General features: G+C 32.6%; 2 protein-coding genes and 1 long non-coding RNA gene across 3 annotated transcripts; all 3 read left to right on the top strand.

The window, feature by feature from the left end:
• The first annotated feature begins 2112 nt into the window (after nt 1-2112).
• Nucleotides 2113-5055, top strand: LOC136064646 (receptor-like protein 6). Its single transcript, XM_065766617.1, has one exon. The coding sequence runs from the start codon at nt 2113-2115 to the stop codon at nt 5053-5055; it is 2943 nt and encodes a 980-aa protein (XP_065622689.1).
• Nucleotides 5056-7681: 2626 nt separating this feature from the next.
• LOC136064645 (uncharacterized) lies at nt 7682-18528 on the top strand. Its single transcript, XR_010626243.1, has 4 exons — nt 7682-8621; nt 10202-10391; nt 17993-18166; nt 18410-18528. It is a non-coding gene; the product is annotated as an uncharacterized LOC136064645 (long non-coding RNA).
• On the top strand, nt 13394-17583 carry LOC111984391 (uncharacterized). The gene is made up of 2 exons (XM_024016021.2): nt 13394-14755; nt 14844-17583. The coding sequence occupies exons 1-2, from the start codon at nt 13627-13629 to the stop codon at nt 17294-17296; spliced, it is 3582 nt and encodes a 1193-aa protein (XP_023871789.2). The 5' UTR covers nt 13394-13626; the 3' UTR covers nt 17297-17583.
• Nucleotides 18529-20490: the final 1962 nt, after the last annotated feature.

Genomic DNA, 20490 nt, shown 5'->3' on the forward strand with positions numbered 1-20490 from the left:
TTTTTTTTTTTTTTTTTTTTTTTTTTTTTTTTTCCTTTTTTTTTTTTTTTTTTTTTGCCACCTCTTTGGCTTCTCAATTCCCTGCAAAGTCTTCAAAAAAATGTTTGAACTAAAAATATTTTTTTGTCATTGTGCCAGCCGATTTTGCTATAATTTTTGGCTTTAGGGAAAATGTTTCAAATAATAAAGTAGTGTTGCAGTCAGAATTTGTTAGTTGGTAATTGAAGGCTTTTAGACAAAGCATATCCGGTACATGCTCTGCTTATATTGCTTTTATATGTTAACATATGCCCTTTTGTTTTTGGATATGCAGATGTTAGGAGTTTTGATTCATGTGGACTATATCTGGATAGCTATATAAATCTGGATAGCTATAAAAATATACTCTAAAATGGTTTGAGTTTAATAGCTTCTTTTTAGAATACAACATTTTTTAAAGGCCTTTCATTTGTATATTTAGGATTTTTTATGTTTTATTTTCATCTAGAACAATTGACATTTTCTGCTAGGTTTGCGTGTGTAAATTTTGGGATATTTATGTTTTATTTTCATCTATGAGTAGAATGTGGTGTTTATAAGAATTATAGTAAAAGTGCATTGCCTGAACTATGCTAACCTTATTTAAATAGTTAAAAATTAACTCTTTTTATTGAGATCATAGTCCTAGAGACAGAAGTCTAGGGTTAATTTCTTTTGTTTTTGTACAGATAAATCGCCAGTAGTGGAGCATAATGCTCTAAAACATTGAAAGATAATCACAAACAGCATATGCAATTAGTGCTTTCCTAAGTCCAACCCATTCTTTCTTCTATTTTTGCCCAATCAAAATTAGTGCTTTCCCTATTTAACTTTGAGTGAGTTAGTGCTTCCTTTTTGTTTTATTGAAGTCATTCATAATTTGCAGAGCTAAAGATAAAAATTATGTAAACGGAAAATTGTATTGATGATGTATTTAACTGATTAGCGAATGCAACTAGTATATTAAGCAATTCTAATTGAAAATTTCACTGAATTTATTTTTCTGAATTGTGAAGAAGGTGTTCTTTATGTTATTACTTTCATATATGTTATACATTCTACATAACCTTCTCATATAGCAGTTTACAACATTATCTGCGTATCACGTGGGCCTTTCACTAATATCATTAAAATGTCTCTTTTATACAGATAAATAAATATTGGATATACACAAATCACTTTGAAACATATTATGGTCAGTTATCTCTTAAGTTCAACCCCGAAAATATTACTAGACTTATATGCATGATAAATAAATATAAATAAACCTCTCATTTTTAAGGATAATAAAAAAAATTGTGATATAACAACATAAAAAGTGTACAAAGACTTTAATGATAATATTCAATTAATATCCATCACCTAAAACAATTTTTTTTTTTTTAAAAGAAAATCATTATTGACTACCTTTGATTCCTTACTCATTATCATGATTTTTATATCATTTTAATAAAAAAAAATTATACTGAAATATGTTCACATCTCTAATTTAAAAAATAAAACTGGGCATTTCCTTTTCATCTGTGTTGGTATCAATTAATTGATGCTCCGAGATTCGACCTTTCTCCGTCTGATTATGTTGTCATTCCGTTTAAAATGGTTTGGCATGGGACCCAAATTATATTTGTAGTTTTGCAAGTCTTCCGCCAGTCTTGAGGGCTTAGCATTACAAGAAGACAAAATTTTGCTTTGGACGGGAAAAAATTGGCTTAACATGAAGTAGATTTTCATTTGGGGATATGAACACCTCAAGTTTGAGATAAGATTGGGTCGCATGTTTCAAACCATCACCTCAAATATAAGTGACATCTTGGAACTACAGAAACTCACAAGATTTCCGAAATCAAGTTAGATAATATGTTACATCTTCCAATTTTCTGGTGACTTTCAGAAAAATTGACTTGTTCTATATGTGAGACACCATCGTCAGCACGGCAACTAGGTGGTCCATTGCACTTCTGTATGCTTACATGTAAAAAAAATATCCGTGTATAATGATGTAATTGCATTAGCCCTCAATCTTGTCTATAAAAGAAACTTACTCCGAGTTTCGAAATCATCAGAGCACTAACAAAGTTTGTTCAAAACATTAATATGGGTTCATCAATGTGTCCCTTCATGTCTGTGCGCTTGCTCTTCTTCTTGTCAATGTTTCATTTTCTAAATAGTTGCTCCTCTTTTTCAACTCAGCCTTTATGCAATGCTTCTGAGCGTTCAGCCTTGTTGCAATTCAAGCAAAGCTTTGTTATTAATATGAGTGTGTCTAGTGATCCTTTTGCTTATCCCAAGGTTTTGTCGTGGAACACTGGAGAAAGGAATGACTGCTGTTCATGGGATGGTGTCCAATGTGATGAAGGTACAGGTCATGTGATTGGCCTTGACCTCAGTAGCAGTTATCTCTATGGCTCAATCAACTCCAGCAACAGCCTTTTGCACCTTGTGCACCTTCAAAAGCTCAATCTCGCTGACAATGACTTCAATTATTCTCAAATTCCCCAAAGTATCAGGTACCTCTCAAACTGTACACATCTCAACCTCTCTATGTCACTTTTCAGCAGTCAAATTCCACCAGAAATCTTTGAGCTCTCCAACTTGGTTTCCCTTGATCTCTCATTCAATCCATTAAAGCTCCAGAAACCCAATCTAAAAAGTCTTGTCGAGAACTTGACTAGCCTCAAACTTCTTCACCTTGCTGAGGTGGACATATCCTCCCCGGTACCTCATACCTTGGCAAACGCGTCTTCTTTGGTGTCTCTTAGCCTGAGAGGTTGTGGACTATACAGTGAATTTCCTATAGAGATATTCAAGTTACCAAATCTTCAACTCCTCAATGTGGGATACAATGAGGACCTCACCGGATATCTACCTGAATTTCATAATAGCAGTCCCCTTCAAATACTGAGACTTCAAAGCACAAGTTTCTCTAGAAAGCTACCAGATTCAATAGGAAACCTAAAGTCCTTACAGGTATTGAATATCTTCAATTGCAGTTTCTCTGGTTTGGTACCGACTTCACTAGGTAACCTTACCAATCTCATCATTTTGAAACTCTCTTCTAATAACTTTAGGGGGAAAATCCCTTTCTCATTAGCCAACCACACACAACTCAGTCTACTAGACCTTTCCTTCAATAGTTTCAGTCCACAAACCTTGACTTGGCTTGGTAAGCAAACAAAACTCACTCTTTTGGACTTAAGTGTTACCAATTCGTATGGTGAAATTCCATCTTCTCTAAAGAACCTGACCCAGCTAACATTTTTTGACCTTATGCGTAATAAAATAACTGGTCAAATTCCATATTGGCTTGGAAACCTAACCCAACTATCTGAGATTGACCTTGGGGACAATCAATTGAATGGTTCAATTCCACAATCAATTTCTACGCTTGTGAATCTTGAATTTTTGAGTCTAATTAACAATAAACTTAGTGGCAGAGTGCAATTGGACTCAATCCTAAAGCTCAAAAATCTAACTTCACTCCAGCTTTCAGGAGTCCACTTATCATTCCCCATGAATTCAACTTTCAACTCCAGTATTCCAAAGCTTCAGTTTTTAATATTAGAAGAATGTAATTTAACAGAGTTTCCATTTTTCCTACGTTACCAGCATGAATTGGAGTATTTGGATCTCCGACAGAACAAAATTCAAGGTCAAATACCAAAATGGATATTCAACATGGGGAAAGAGACTTTGTTGCGTTTGTCTCTAGGGTTCAACTTTCTTACAGGTTTTGAGTCCTTCAGCAATATTCCTTGGGATAGTTTACTTATTTTGGAACTTGATTCCAACAAGCTTCAAGGATTACTCCCAATTCCACCACCTTCCATTGCCAAATATATTGTAAAAAACAATAGTATCACTGGAGAAATCTCACCACTCTTTTGCAATCTTAGCTCAATTATACACTTGGATCTCTCACACAACAACTTGAGTGGCATTCTTCCACAATGCTTGAGTAAATTGAGCAACTTGCTAGCATTGAATTTACGGAACAACAATTTCCTCGGAACTCTTCCTGCAACATACATGGAACAAAGTAGACTGAAAGCAATTGATGTAAGTTATAATCAATTAGAAGGGCAAGTACCGAGATCATTGTCCAATTGCACAATGCTAGAGATTCTTGTGCTCGGTAACAATCAGTTCCATGACATTTTTCCTTCTTGGTTGGGCATGCTTCCAAGGTTAAAGGTTCTAATTCTACGGTATAATGGGCTCCATGGTGCAATTGGGAAACCTGAAAGCAAATTGTACTTCACCAAGTTGCAAATTGTTGACCTCTCTTTCAATAACTTTACAGGCAAGTTGCCATCTGAGCTCTTCCAAAGTTGGACCTCAATGAAAGTTGCCAACTTGAAATTTGAAAGGGACAATGTTTACAACTCAAGCTATATGATTGCACTCACAACGATAAAATCACCACATTTCATATGGTATGGGTATTTTAGTTACTCTTTGGAAATGACAAATAAAGGCATCGAACAACTGTATGAAAGGATCCAAGGTGTTCTTATAGCCATTGATCTTTCAAGCAATAGATTTGAAGGAGAAATTTCAGAAGTCATTGGAATTCTAAACGGGCTCCATTTGCTCAACTTATCCAACAACATTTTCTCTGGTCATATCCCATCATCTTTTGGGAACCTAAAGGAGATCGAATCTTTAGACCTTTCACAAAACAAGCTCCTAGGAGAGATTCCTCAACAATTATTGCAACTCACATTCCTTGAAGTCTTCAATGTATCAAATAACCGTCTCTCGGGGCCTATTCCACAAGGTAAACAATTCTCTACATTTCTAAGTGATTCATATTTGGGAAATACAGGATTGTGTGGGAGCCCTTTGACCAAGAAATGCAAAATTTCTAAGACATCAACAAAGCCACCCCCAATTTCCAAACAGGGTGAATTTTCAAAGTTCCCAAATAAATTAGACTGGGTGGTCATAATGATGGGATATGGAAGTGGGTTAATAATTGGGTTTATTATTGGGCATAACTTGACCATAAGAAAGTTGGAGCGATTTGTGAGAGTTTAAGAAGAAGGTGGTAAAAATGAAGGAATAAGGGAAAACATGAAGGGATTTTCATTTTTCAATCACCACAATATCGTCTGAGATTTTCAGCGATGAAGTTCTTCTTCATTTAAGTAGATACAAGTCTATGAAATTCTAGAGTATGTCTATAATGTTCTACGTTAATGTGTACTTTGGCATTGTACCTTTTTTTTTTTTTTTTTTTTCAGTTATGGTGGCATTAACATGTTTGATATATATATTTTTTCCTTTTTTTTTGAGAATCTACATGTTTGATATGTATGTAGGTCTGCAACCCTTACCCAAAATAAAGTTATGCACTAAATTATTAGTAACTTCAATTTCATTTACGTGGCTTGATAAAACATGGGCCTAGAATTGGACAAAGTATTTTTTAATATATTACTGATTGATGAAATCGATTTCTAGCAAAAATTAGGTATTAAAATTTTCTTAACGGAATCAAACCAAATATAACAAAAACTTTTGAATCTGATGACTAGTATATACTAGATGATGTCCCGCATGATGCGCGGAGTACTTTACAATTTAATTTAAAATCATTTTTATGTATATTAAGATCTACATATAATAGTTATTTTGTTGTATAATATTTATGTTTGCCCACAATATTGTTGAATACTTTGAAACTTGATTTTCTTAATTCATATATATATTTTTTTAAATTGTATAATACTATAAGACTATAACATATTATAATAATTACCGTTAAAAATAGATTTAATTTAATTTTTTGAACTAATTAAATGATTTTGAAATAAATAAATAAGAATTTAAAGCATAAAATAATTGTACATCCTAAAATTACATAAATTTAAGCAATCTTCCAAATATTTTCTCAACCACTCTATTCTCACAACCAAATATGGAGGTCTCATTCGTAAACGCCCAATTCATTATCTCAATGAAATTAAGAAAATTATTTGCAAGTATTGACATAAAGGGAACGTGATTAAACAAAGAGAAATTGGTTAAAAATACATCCATTTATCAAAATTTAATTGTTTTAATTATGGCTTCTATATCCTTAAAAAAATGGAAAATACTTTGAAATCATCATTGATTTTTATTTTTATTACGATGGCTCATACCTCGCAAAATAGCAGTAAAAAAACTTACAAAGAAACCTACGAATTATGAATTCTAACATAAAATAAATATAAAAAAAAAAAAGCTAACTTCATAAATAATAATTAGAATGTTTCTTTTTCTTTTTCTTTAATTCTAAAACAAAATACATTTATGACCTTTCCAAACCAAAATCCTAAACACCTAAAGACTCAAAGTGAATTAGAACATTCACAAAATCCATAATGTCTGACTTCAACATCAAAACCATAAGGTACCGTCATTGAATAAAAAACGCAAGTCCCATTCCTTGGTCATAGCCTACTCATACGAGTTAGGATCAAATGGTACCACAATGTTGAGTTATGTAGGTGTCATTGAAAGGTTGAAGGTAATTGACATCGCCCTTTTTTTTTTTTTTTTTTTTGAGTGTATTTGAGATGGAATGGCATGAAGAGCTGTAGGCATGTGTATATAAAAGAGTAAAAGTGAAAATCGTGGATGGAAATGCAAAAAGTTTTTTGTGTATGAGAGAGAGGAAAAGTCTTGAAACATTGAACCAAATTATACAAATAGTAGTCTTAAAACATTGAATAAAAAAAATATAATAAAAAGTAGTCTTGAAATATTGAACCAAAATTTTAAAGTAGTCTTAAAGAGCCCATATTTTTAAATTTGTTCTTATCTCTAATGTAGCTTAAGAGCATTTCAATTCTTTTCATAGAATGTGCCATATGGCAGAACCTCGTGCTCTCCCACATGAGGTTTCTGCTTTTATATATACTAGTAAGTTACCCGTGCGATGCACGGATAATGTTATAATAGTTAATGCAATTTTTTATGAAGAATATTGTATATATATTATAACATATTTGTTATAAAACTTTGTTAGTATTGAGTTTATCATAAGAAGTAACAATTATAAATTGCAAACACATATTCATTATAATTATTTTGTTGAAGTAATTAGCAAAAAAAGAATTAACTCTAGAGCAATATTGTATAACAAAAGTTGATAAAAGCATGGTAACATTCCATATTATTGATATTTATTTTATGATGTAATAAAGAGCTTTATAAAAGTTGATAAAAGCATGGTAATTCATTCCATATTATTGATATTTATTTTGTGATGTAATAAAGAGGTTTATTGCAATATTTTGTTTTTTTGTTTCTTGAATGCTTTGTTTTTTGAAGTATGTCGACGCTTGTAAAGCATGTCGAGGGGTATGTTATCATCATCTATTTCTTCATCTTCAACGTTTGAAGTTTGGTCTATCCTTATTTGTTCAATTTCTGAGCTTTTATCATTTTCTCCTTTTGTTCCATCATTTGTTCCTTTTGTTGCATCATTTGTGTTGATGATTGATGAAATGGCATTGGAAGATTCTTGGCTGGATCTTATGAAGTTTGTGCTGGCAGGTTTGTTGTGGCTAGAGGCTACAACCTTTGACCCACCCAACTTTGAACCCCACCAACGTCATAAATATTGATCCAACAATTAATTTCCCACCAACATACAACCTTTGACCCACCCAACTTTGAACCCCCACCAACGTCATAAATATGACCCAACAGTTAATTTCCCACCAACATGTGCTGAAAGGCTACAACCTTTGACCCACCCCAACTTTGAACCCCACCAGCGTGTAGCTCATAGGATAACCCAAGCTGAACAGCCCACCAACGTGTACCTCAAAAGTTAATCCACGCCAACTCTGAACACAGCTCAAAGGCTAACCCATGCTAAGGCTGACCCACCCCACAGTTTAGTAGATGAAAGTCTAAATATTTGCACACAAACCCTCTTTTGCCTTCGCACCTGTAGATGAAACCCAGCCAAGAATTTCAGTCACAGCGAACCTCTGTTTCCCTATACAAAAACTCTTCAACTTCTAACAAAACAATGGTTTCCATTCCAACTCAGTGATTATCTGTACAAACACTCTTCAACTTCTAAAAAAAACAACGGTTTTCACTCCGACTCGGTGAGTATTTGAAGACATAAATGCAGGAGCTTAAAAGATTTCAGCGTTTAGTATTTGGGCCTTCAATGCCGCCACTTCAACCAATTATACAATGCAGTTAACACCAGGTAAATGCCACCTGATTTATGAAATTGAAGAGTTAGTTTCATTTAATGTTTGTTTTGCATGTTGTGAAATTTGTTCTTTTATATATTTCCGTCTCCCTATGCCTCAAAACTTATGCCACTATAATTTATCACAATTCATTTCAGAGAGGTATGTTTACTTTCTTAATTTTATGTTCCTTTTAAATAGTTCGTTTATTAATTTTTTTTGAATCCCAAAATACTATGTTCATTGTTATGCCACTATAATCTTACATCTCATTTCACATTCATTGTTAATTTCATGTTTCTCTTCAATAGTTTGTTTATTGATTTGTTGTTACCGTCGGCCTCCAACCACAAGGAAACTTTATTTCTTCTGCCGTCGCACCGCCAGAGCCATTATTGGGTAGGTTCCTTTGACTCTCTATTGATTCGAATTTAATATCATTTATCATTGATTGCTCTGCCTTGGCAAATAACAGTTGTGATGGAAGACATTTGAGACTTGCTGGCTTAGTGTAGACATTTATATTTTGTACATAGAAATTTGTTGGCAAAAGAAAAGTCTTAGATGAATTTTTTTGGGACAATAACTGTAGTGCATAGTAGTTTTTCTATATTCAAGATTTATAGAAAACTTACAGAAATGTTCAAAGGGCTTAAAAAGATTTGTAATACCGTATGCAATATACTTGGATCAATGATGATTTAAATGTAAATCTTCTTTTGAAAATGGATTTTTTATTTTGTGTTTTAATAATTTTCTAACTTAATACATTTTTTTTTCACCTTTTTTACTGTATGAAGTTTAGCCATTAGTAGTTGACTTAATACTCTACTCATCTCATCTCTTTTATCAACTACTAATCTCTTAGGTGTTAAATATCATGGGAATTTTGATTGGATTGGTTTTGATTTAGATATTTGGGTTAGATTTATTTATTTCAAATAATTTAAATTTTTTGTAATTAAGGTACATATTTAGGTTAGAAGCAGTTTTGTTGTGGGTATTCGTGTAAGATTTGGTTCTGATTTGTAATATATATTGCAAAACTTCTATTCAGTCATAAGTTAATCTTTGACTTGGGAGGGGAGAATGTTCCACATGGAAGCCTTTCAAAATTGGATATGGTATTTGAGCATATTGGACACTGTTTTTACTTTAAGCTTTTCAGTCTGTGGGTCTTAACATTTTCAATTAGTTAAGAGAATTTTTTTCCCCAATTTCCTATGGGGCTTCTTGAATGCTGAAAAAAAATGTTAGAAAGACAGAGAATTACCATTTTCTATTAGCAAGATTTGGGGGCTGTGCAAGCTTGAATACAATATAATTTAGCTTGATTTATTTATTTATTTATTTTTTTGTTTAGCTTTTGAGGAAAATAATTTTCAAGGTTCTTTTGTTAGAAAAGCATTAGATTTGATAGATGACTTGGTCAATTAGGGATCACACCAAAGCTCTAAGTGTTACTACTCACACTAGGTGAATATTGAACATTGTTCAAATTCTTTATTTATCTTTGTGTGTGTGTGTTACATTGGTGTTTCAACATTTGATAGCAGTACTATATGCTTACAACAAAGTTATTTTTTGTGTTTGATTTACTTAAAAGATATGTAACTATAAACCTCTATTATTATTATTATTATTTTTGATGAACTATAAACCTCTATCATAAAAGTTCAGTGGTTTGTCATGCACATTAGAATGTCTAATTATCAAGAATTAGGTAGAGTGGAAAGAGTTAATGCACACTGTTTTGTTTCTTCTCTGCAAAACCTTCCCAATGTCAGCATAGCTTTACCATGGTTGCTTTTTCTATTCAAATTACCATCTAACCTTTTTAGTATGTCTATATTTTTTTTTTAAACTGTTGAATCAGCGAGGGTTCTTCTTGGATTATTATTATTAATTGATGGGTCAATTATACTCTTTCTTGGATGTTTTGTTTTAATTACTGTGGCCCCATCCCTTCTTTGCAATAGTGACATCAAAAATAAAACTGAAACGCCACACCCAAAGAAACAAAACCAGCCATTCTGCCATTTTTCCTGCCATTTGGAGAGGAATGTCAAAACAAAAACATCTCATGCAAGGGAAGATAAGTGACATCTCAGGCTAGCACCACCAACAAACTGACTTCCGTCACCACTGTACTTCTAGAATTGTCACCAGGTGATTTTTTTTTTTTTTTTATTTGCATTCTTTGTATTTTGATTTTTTATAATTAAATAACAAAAACTTGCAATAGCTATAGTTTATGTTTACGTATTTGTTTGGTTTTGATTGAGGCATTTGGGCTAAATATGGTTTTGATAAAGGTATTTTGTTTATCTTTTTTTTTTTTTTGTGGAGAAAGATTGTTTATCGTAATTGATTACGGCTTGAATTTTACATATGCTGTGATTATTAGATTACCTAAATCTTCAATTATTTTCAATTTTTCCTCTGATTTTTAGTTCAGTTACTTCTTCATTGTGTAGCCTTTGAAATGATTTGGTTTTGCTTGGAATATTTTGGATAAGTTTTTTAGGGTACTCCAAACTTATAATTCGAAGGCTATAATATTTACATTGTTTTAATTGTTTTAATATTTACATTGTTTATTGATTTTTTGTTTATTTAGTTTAGCCATCTTTGAAAATTATTTATAATTCAATAGTTGTTAACCCACAGAAACAATATTGATTTGTTTGTTGAACCCAAAAAAAAAAAAACACAAATAAAATAAAACAAAGGAAGTATTTACAATTAATTTCAAATTCCTTTTCAAAAACCACGAGATCCCTTAACAGTTTTGAGTAGAGGAATTTATTGGCGGAAATGGAGGCTGCAAGACTTGCGCGCCAAAGAAGGCGTATGATCATGTACAAGAAAAGGATGGCCAAGATGCATTCCACAAACATAGTGTCATCAAAGAAATTTGGAGGTGGAAGCCATAGGAGTAAAAAGCATAAAGACATAGCAATGATCCATGATACAGATAGTTGTAAGCGAGCAAGACTTAACAGGCGAATGGTACTCAACCTAAATCGTACTCGGGAAAGTAGTTCAAATGGTCAATGTTTGCGGCGATCAACCCCTTCAGTTATAAATGTTTTTTCTCACTCGGTTGTTGGGCTTAATGGTGATGTTGCTACTACAACTACTGTGCAAGAATTCGGGATAGATTTGCCTACAAATGCCAATGCCTTAGATAAGCATCTACCTACAACTGAGGTTACAGGTACTAATTTCATAATTTGGAATAATTGTACTAATATAGTAATTAGCTTGGTTGGAGTATTTCTTTGGTTGTCACTTGCCTAAAATTCTATTGAATCTTCGCTTAGGCTTTTTATTGCATGATTAAATTCCCTTGATAATGTTCATTGTTATTGCTTGCTATTTTTATTTAAATGACAAATGACTAAAACACATTTTATATATGAATATTTTTATTTTATTTTATTTGAAACACATTTCAGATTAAATGGTGATGGAGTTATCCTAGCCATAGTAAAATGTAATTTAAACAGCTTTTACAGCCACCAAATATTTTGGTCTATTATTCATGCATTGGATTGTCCGTAATACTGTTAATAGTAAGTGATGGGGAATTTAAAGTTTTGGATATTGAGAAAATTCAAAATCAAACTTTGCTTTATTCTGTCTCATCCATATCTTTATTTTGCTGTCTTAAAGTTTATATTTTTAATCAATGATAATTAGATAATTAAATAGGAATATTTATTAATAGTCATGCTATAACTGTTGAAATTCGCATTTGAATACACTACTTAACCTCACCTACAACAGCCATACATAATTGAAGCATCACACTTAACTTGGTTTATTATTATTATTATTTGTTTTGGGGCAGTTATGGTGTGTAGTTATATATGACTGTATAGTATTAACTCTGGGAATTGGTTGTTCTTGCTTTGCATATTACTAACAATGAATATTAGGCCCATAAAGGTTATAGGTTTCATCGCAAAGGCCTACTACCTTTTATAGAACCAGCTCATGTTGTGGTCTATTATTCATGCCATGATTTCCCTTGACAATGTTGATTGTTGTTGCTTGCTATTTTTATTTAAATGATAAACAACTGAAACACATTTATATATGTATATTTCTTTTTTAGCCTCGAAACTCATTTTATATTAAATAGTGATGGAGTTATCCCAATCGTAGAAAAGTGTAATTTTTAAACAGCTTCTACAGCTGGCAATTTTTTTGGTCTATTGTTCATGGCTTGCATTGTCCTTAACACTATTAACTATAAGTGATGAAGCATTTGAAATTTTGGATATTCAGAAAATTCAAAATCAAACCTTGCTTTACTCTATGAATATTAGATCCATAAAGATATTGTAACATGGAAAACCACCTTCAGAAGCTTTGAAGTATAACCTGTTCATTTGATTTGTGGATTTTGTGTGAGCCACCAATTATAGACTGAGTCTACTTAACTTCCATCTGTAGTTAGACAGAAGTTTTTATAGCCGTCAATCCTCATGTTTCCTTAATTCTCTTGAAGTGTTAGGATTAGTATTGTATATTAATAAGTTGAATATATCATCTTTTATATTTCAGGTTTGGGAATGCGAAATAGAAAACCCATTGACATAGACCTGAGTAAAAGGTCAAATAGCACACAAAGTAAGTGCAAAAACTACTATTTTGGAATTTTATATTCATCGTTATTTTCCATTTTCCTCATTTTCATGCATGCAAAATCACATTAAAGTACTGTTATTTGTAATTTTAAATATTAAAAACAACAATTAAATACTTTTAAATAATTAAAATACTATTTCAACATAGCATCAATGACAATATACCAACAATAGGTTCAAAATTGTGTCTCCATGTATATTAAATACTTTATTAATTTTGTATACATTTTCTAAAAGTTACTTTGATAAAATTCCTTCATATATTTTCAACCTACCTTATTTCTATTTCTCTTCAAAATTTGCTTTAAAATCCATTTTTTACAACATTACTTGGGACTATTTTTCCCTTTGGTTGGCTTCAGCACCTATGTTTCAAATAAAACTATTGCTAAACTGGGTTGTCAATGAATTGAAAATAATATTAATTTTTTACATATGCTTTTGTATTTTCTATATTTCCATTATATAATTTCATCTAATTATGCTTCATTTTTCCCTATCATCTAGGAAAAATTATAGAGCTGTGGAACTTTGGCCCACCAAGCTGTGTGTGTGAATATTGTAATGCAATATTATGGTACGAAGAGAGGAATCGTAAATCAAAAAACACAAAGAATCCTAAATTTTCAATATGTTGTCGAGAGGGTAGGGTGAAGCTACCTTCATTGAAATCACCACCTCCTGAGCTTCAAGAACTCCTACAACATTCAGAACATTACAAGGCTAATATAAGGAGGTTCAACTCCATGTTTGCAATGACTTCTATGGGAGGAAATGTTGATGTCCATGCTAATGAAGGACGAGGCCCTTACATCTTTCGATTGAATGGGCAAAACCATCACAGAATTGGGTCGTTACTTCCAGTTGTTGGAAAAGACCCATCTTTTGCACAGCTATACATACACGACACAAAAAAAGAGATTCATTACAGACTAAGTGCTTTGCCTGGACAGGAATCAGAATATGACCTTGACATTGCTATAGTTCAAATATTATCGAAGATGCTTGATGAGAACAACGTCTTGGTTAAGACATTCCGTATGGCAAGGGATAGGTTCAAGGACTCTGATATGCACAATGTACGCTTGCGATTAATTGGATCGCGATCAAGTGATGGTAGGGAACAAAACATGCCTACTTGCTCTGAAGTTGCTGCTATAATTGTAGGTGATTTGAGCGATGAAAATATCCATCGTGATATTATTGTTGAGAAAAGAAGTGGATTGTTGCAACGAATAAATGAACTACACCCAAAATTTATGGCCATGCAATATCCATTGTTATTTCCATATGGTGAGGATGGATTTCGAAATGAAATACTTAAAAAAGGTCTTGGTGGTGCTACGCCTTTGACAGAAGAATATGTCACTATGCAAGAATATTATGCATATCAATTACAACAGCGTGAGAATGAAGGTGAAACATTGATTCTTGGTCGTAGGTTGCGACAACAATTTTTAGTAGATGCTTACACATGTGTTGAGGAGTACCGACTAATTTGGGTCAGGAATCATCAACTTCAACTAAGATCAGAGGTGTACTTTGGAATAAAGGATGCTGTATTTAGAGGAGACACTACTCCTTCATCTATTGGGAAAAGAGTTGTTCTTCCTTCAAGCTTTACTGGAAGCCCTAGATATATGATTCAAAATTACCAAGATGCTATGTCAATTTGTAGATGGGCTGGGTACCCGGATTTGTTTATAACTTTCACATGCAACCCTAAATGGCCAGAAATTGAAAGTTACCTTTCCTTAATTCCAGCTCAACGGCCTGAAGATAGACCAGATATCATTGCAAGAGTTTTTAAGATCAAATTGGATCAACTACTACGTGATTTAAAACATGGCAAGCATTTTGGAAAAGTAATTGCAGGTATAAAATACAACCTATTACTGTTTGATTGTTGTTCTTAATGGTTTAATCTATTTAATTATTGTAACATTTTTTTGTGTGAATACAGTTAACTACACAGTTGAATGGCAAAAAAGAGGCCTCCCCCATGCTCACATTCTTTTGTACCTATACCCAGATGACAAACACCCCACGCCTGCGGATATAGACAAGATAATTTCTGCTGAAATACCAGATAAGGTTACAAATCCAAGGGATTATGAAGTCATTTCACAGTACATGATTCATGGACCTTGTGGTTTTGCCAACCCAAAATCTCCATGCATGGTTGACAGTAAATGTAGGAAGCATTTTCCCAAAAAGTTTTATAGTGACACTGTGATAGATGAAGATGGTTACGCAATTTATAGGAGAAGAGATAATGGGATGACAGTTGAGAAGAATGGTGTTATGCTTGATAACAGATTTGTGGTGCCATACAACATTGATCTGTTAGTTAAATACCAGGCTCACATTAATGTTGAGTGGTGCAACCGTTCCAAGTCCATCAAATACTTATTCAAGTATGTTAACAAGGGTTCTGATCGAGCAACATTTGTTTTGTATGAAAACTTACACACAGGTGCTACAAGTGAAGCACAGCATATAACAAACATTGATGAGATCAAAACATATCTAGATTGTAGATATATCTCAGCTTCTGAAGCGTGCTGGAGACTTTTTGAGTTTGATATCCAATATAGAGAGCCTGCTGTACAGAGATTAAGCTTCCATATTGAGAATGAGCAGAATGTTACATTCAAAGATTCAGACTACTTGGATAATGTTTTGGAAAGACCAGATATAACAAAAACAATGTTCACTGAATGGATGAAGGCAAACGAAATGTATGATACAGCAAGAAATTTGACATATTGTGATTTTCCTACGAAATGGGTTTGGCATAGAAAACAAAGAGAATGGCGCCCAAGGAAATCTGGCCGATGTATAGGGAGGATATTTCATGCTCATCCTGCAAGTGGTGACCGCTTCTATCTTCGAATGCTCCTTAATGTGGTCAAAGGTGCAAGGTCTTTTGAGGAAATTAGGACTATTGATCATGTTGTGTATCCAACATACAGAGCAGCATGCTATGCTCATGGCCTTTTAGATGATGACAAGGAATGGGATGATGCTATCAAAGAAGCCTCTAATTGGGCTTCAGGAAGGCAGCTACGAGAATTGTTCACAACGCTATTGTTATTTTGTGAAGTGACAGACCCACATGCACTATGGATGGCTAATTGGGAGTTATTGTCTGATGATATACTATATAGGCAAAAGCGTCTCCTAATGTATGACAACTTACATTTGACAGAAGAACAAATACAGGACCATGCTCTTTTTGAAATTGAACAGATATTAGTAAAAAGTGGAAGATCTCTGAAAGAATTTGATGGCATCAAATATCCAAATGTGTCGACAATTAGAGAAAACAACAACCGATTGTTACAAGAAGAGTTGGATTTTGATAGGCTTGAATTGGCTGCAGAACATAAAAAACTTTTAAATGAGTTAAATGTTGAGCAAAGAAAAATATATGATGCTGTAATTCAAGATGTGGCATGCAATAGCGGTGGTTTATACTTTGTTTATGGTCATGGAGGAACTGGTAAAACATATCTTTGGAAAACATTAATTGCTTGCCTCCGTTCACAAGGAAAAATTGTGCTTGCTGTAGCTTCTTCTGGCATAGCAGCTTTGCTACTCCCTGGTGGTAGGACTGCTCACTCCAGATTTCAAATCCCTATCATTGTGACAGAGGAATCAACTTGTGGTATAAAACAAGGAACACATGCTGCTGAGTTAATGACAAAGGTGAGTCTTATTATATGGGATGAAGCACCTATGGCACACCGTAATTGTTTTGAGGCTGTAGACCGTTCATTGAGAGATCTACTTCGATTTACCGACATAAACAGTGCCGATAAAACTTTTGGTGGAAAGACAGTTGTATTAGGTGGTGATTTTCGACAAATACTGCCAGTTATTGCTAAAGGCCATAGAGAAGATATTGTTGATGCATCAGTGAATAGATCTTATTTATGGAACTTTTGCAAGGTATTTGTACTAACACAGAATATGCGTCTCCAACAACCTAATGCTGATTCCAACAACTTTGCAGAATGGATACTCAAATTAGGTAACGGAGAGCTTGGTGAAGTTGACAGCCAATCAAATATAGTCATACCCTCTGACCTATTAATTGATGTTGGAGATGATCCAATACAAAGCATTGTGACTGCAACATATCCAAATCTTCACAGCAACTATGCAGATGGAAAATACTTGGAAGAGCGATCTATTCTAGCTCCAACAAATGATGTAGTCAATGAAATAAATGACTATATCATAGACTTGCTTGCTTCAAATGAGGAGACATATCTCAGTGCAGATTCAATTTGCAAGGCTTCAAGATACATTCAGAATGAAGATGTACTTTACCCAGTTGAATTCTTAAACTCCTTGAAATTCCCTGGCATACGAATCACAGACTACGCCTTAAAGTTGGTCTTCCAGTAATGTTGCTCCGAAATATTAATCAATCAGCTGGCCTATGCAATGGGACTCGATTAGTAGTTACTCAATTATCCAAATGGGTGATCGAAGCTAAAGTTATAACTGGATCACATGTGGGAAACAAAGTCTTCATCCCAAGAATAGTACTCTCTCCATCTGACACAAAATGGCCATTTGTTTTAAAGAGAAGACAATTCCCAATTTCTGTTTGCTTTGCCATGACTATAAACAAGAGCCAAGGGCAATCACTAAAACATGTTGGACTTTTCCTGCCTAAACCAGTTTTCAATCATGGGCAATTATGTTGCTGTTTCTAGAGTTACTACTAGGAATGGTCTTAAACTCTTGATAATTGGTGACGATGGCAAAACCTCTTCAACGACTAAAATATAGTCTATAAAGAGGTTTTTAGAAATATACATATAAATATGTGAAACTTCATTGAAGAAATTCATCATTCATTGCTAAGTTTCTAACCGCATTTAATTATTACTTTATACTTTTTGTAAAACAAAAATATCATTTTCTAAGCTTCTTTTAAAAACAAACATTTAAATTTGATAATGCAAAACGTAGTCAATTCTGCATTTTACCAAAATAAATTATTTCATTGATGATTATTATAATTTTACTTACTTTATATATATATATATATAATTTTTTTTTTATGACAACTTCTGTATTCAACTATGGAAATAGCTGCAGGACTACTAATACTAAGTCAAAATGGCAATGTGTTGGACTCCTTTGAGCAAGATTTCAACGGATAGAGACAATTGGACAATCAAGGTCAGAGTACTTCGTATGTGGGATGCAATCAACACAAAGAACAATGAGTTCATAAGCCTTGATATGATTTTTATTGATGAAGAGGTAAGTATAGAACTCATATTTATGTTGTGCTGATTCAATTTATTATGCAGATTCAATTCTTTTAAAAAAAATTATTTTACCAACTCATCAATATTTATATTGTGCTGATTCAATTTATTATGCAAATTCAATTCTTTTAAAAATAATTATTTTATCAACTCATCATATAATTCAACATCCATCGCTATTATATATATTCACAAGAAGAATAATGGAAGATACTGATATTTCTCATTATTCTAGGGCTCAACAATACATGCAATTGTTCGGAAAAATCAAGCACGAACTTTTAGACCACAATTGCTTGAAGGCCGTGTTTATACCATCAAGAATTTTAGGGTGGAGAATACTAAAGGCGAGTTTCGACCGTGCACAATGATATCAGAATTTGGTTCATGACCATTACTACAATCATGGAGTCCAACGAAGATATGAACTCAATCCAAAAATACTGCTTTGAGTTTGCTGACTATGACCAAATACAGAACCAATGTTACAACTACACATATTTAATAGGTAAATATAAATCTGCAACTATTTCACAATTCCTCTAATATAGTTGTATCCTAAATTAATGATTCAAAATAACCTAACTAGATAATTGCATATAAATAGATGTTGTTGGAAAGTTGATAGCAGTTGGAAATGTTGAAGAGCCTCAAGTTAATGGCGCACCAAGAAAATTGCGCAATCTACAATTGCTTTTGAAAGAGTAAGACAAATTTTCTGATGTGATATTGATGTCATTATATGTTTATATAGAAAAATAAATTATAAAAAAAATTACTAATAACAAAAAAACCCTCAATGATTTTAACTATACCAGGGGGAAAGAAATTAGGCTTTCACTATGGGGAACAAGTGTCTGGCAAATTGATGAAGATGTATATAAGAACAATCCAGGACCTTTTGTCTTAATTGCAACTTCGACTATTGTGAAATCATTTGGAGGTAAGTATAACTAAATAACGTTACCAACTATCAATTTTAATATTCTTAGTACTGCTATCAAGTTAATAAGTATATTGGTTACTAATCTTAGGCCATAAATTTTACAATGAGAAATGTAATCACTAATTATAAATTTTTTATACTCCAACTTATTCATTTTCAAAACAATCTAATGATACTTTTAGAGAATTTCATTCCCATTAAAACACGTCTTCCTTTTCTCAATTTCAATTCAATACGATTTTGTTTATTATAATGTATTCTGCAATTTTTGTAGGCAAATTCTCTTTGTCATCAACCAGTGCAACAAAAGTATATCTAAATCTTGAGATTCCCGAGGTTGCTGAAATAATTGACAGGTGCATATTTTAAAAATTATTGATAACAAAAAAAAATGATAAATAACATTTTTTATGATCTCACAAAATACCATTTACATTCTTTTTTCCTTTTTAAAAATTCAATGATAGGAATGGTAAAAAACATGATCCTATACAAGAAATACCAAAAATACATGCAAAACAGTTTTCAGAGGAGGCTTTTTCTTCAAACAATATGAAGACAATACCAGAGCTCAAATGCATTCAATGGATCCTACAAAACAGGTTTGTTAATCATTTCAAAGTAGACTCATCATTTACACGAAAATATAATAATACATCATTTACTTTAAATATATATATATATATATTAACTTCAAAATTCATTGCAGGATGTTAACTGCTATTGTGTTGCAACAATAAGCAACATTGATACAACAATGGGTTGGTATTATATTTCATGCGTGTTATGTGGAAAAAAGGTCAAACCACAATCAGGATCGTTTTGGTGCGCAAAATGTGAAACAAAAACAAATCTGCCCATCCCAAGGTTAAAGGCACACACATTAACTACAAATTGTTTTTTTTTTTTTTATAAACACATTCATCTCACTATAATTACTATACAATTGCCAAATACTTCAGATACAGATTCAAATTGAAGTTTTTGATTCAACTGACAAGACAACTTTTGTCATATTTGATCGAGATGCTAGAAAATCTTAAATAAATCTGCAAAAGATCTTGCTGAAAAAAAAACCGAGGTACAACTTATTTAAATTAATAAATTTATTGTAAAACTATAGATTATAATATAAATTAAATTTCTTAATATGCAGATTGATATTGAAGAAGGAATCCCACGTGATCTTAAGAAAATTTTAGGAAGACAATACATTTTTCTACTTCGCTTGAATGAATTCAATCTGAAGGATGGTTTTGAAAATTACAAGTTGCTAAGATTTTTGATGCACCTTCAAATGAGAAAAAGGTATGGAACAAAATAATAATAATAAAGCCAGTATGCTAGATTATTTCTTTCTCTATGCTATA

Source organism: Quercus suber, unplaced genomic scaffold (assembly GCF_002906115.3).
Source record: "Quercus suber isolate HL8 unplaced genomic scaffold, Cork oak 2.0 scaffold_726, whole genome shotgun sequence".
NCBI lineage: Eukaryota > Viridiplantae > Streptophyta > Magnoliopsida > Fagales > Fagaceae > Quercus > Quercus suber.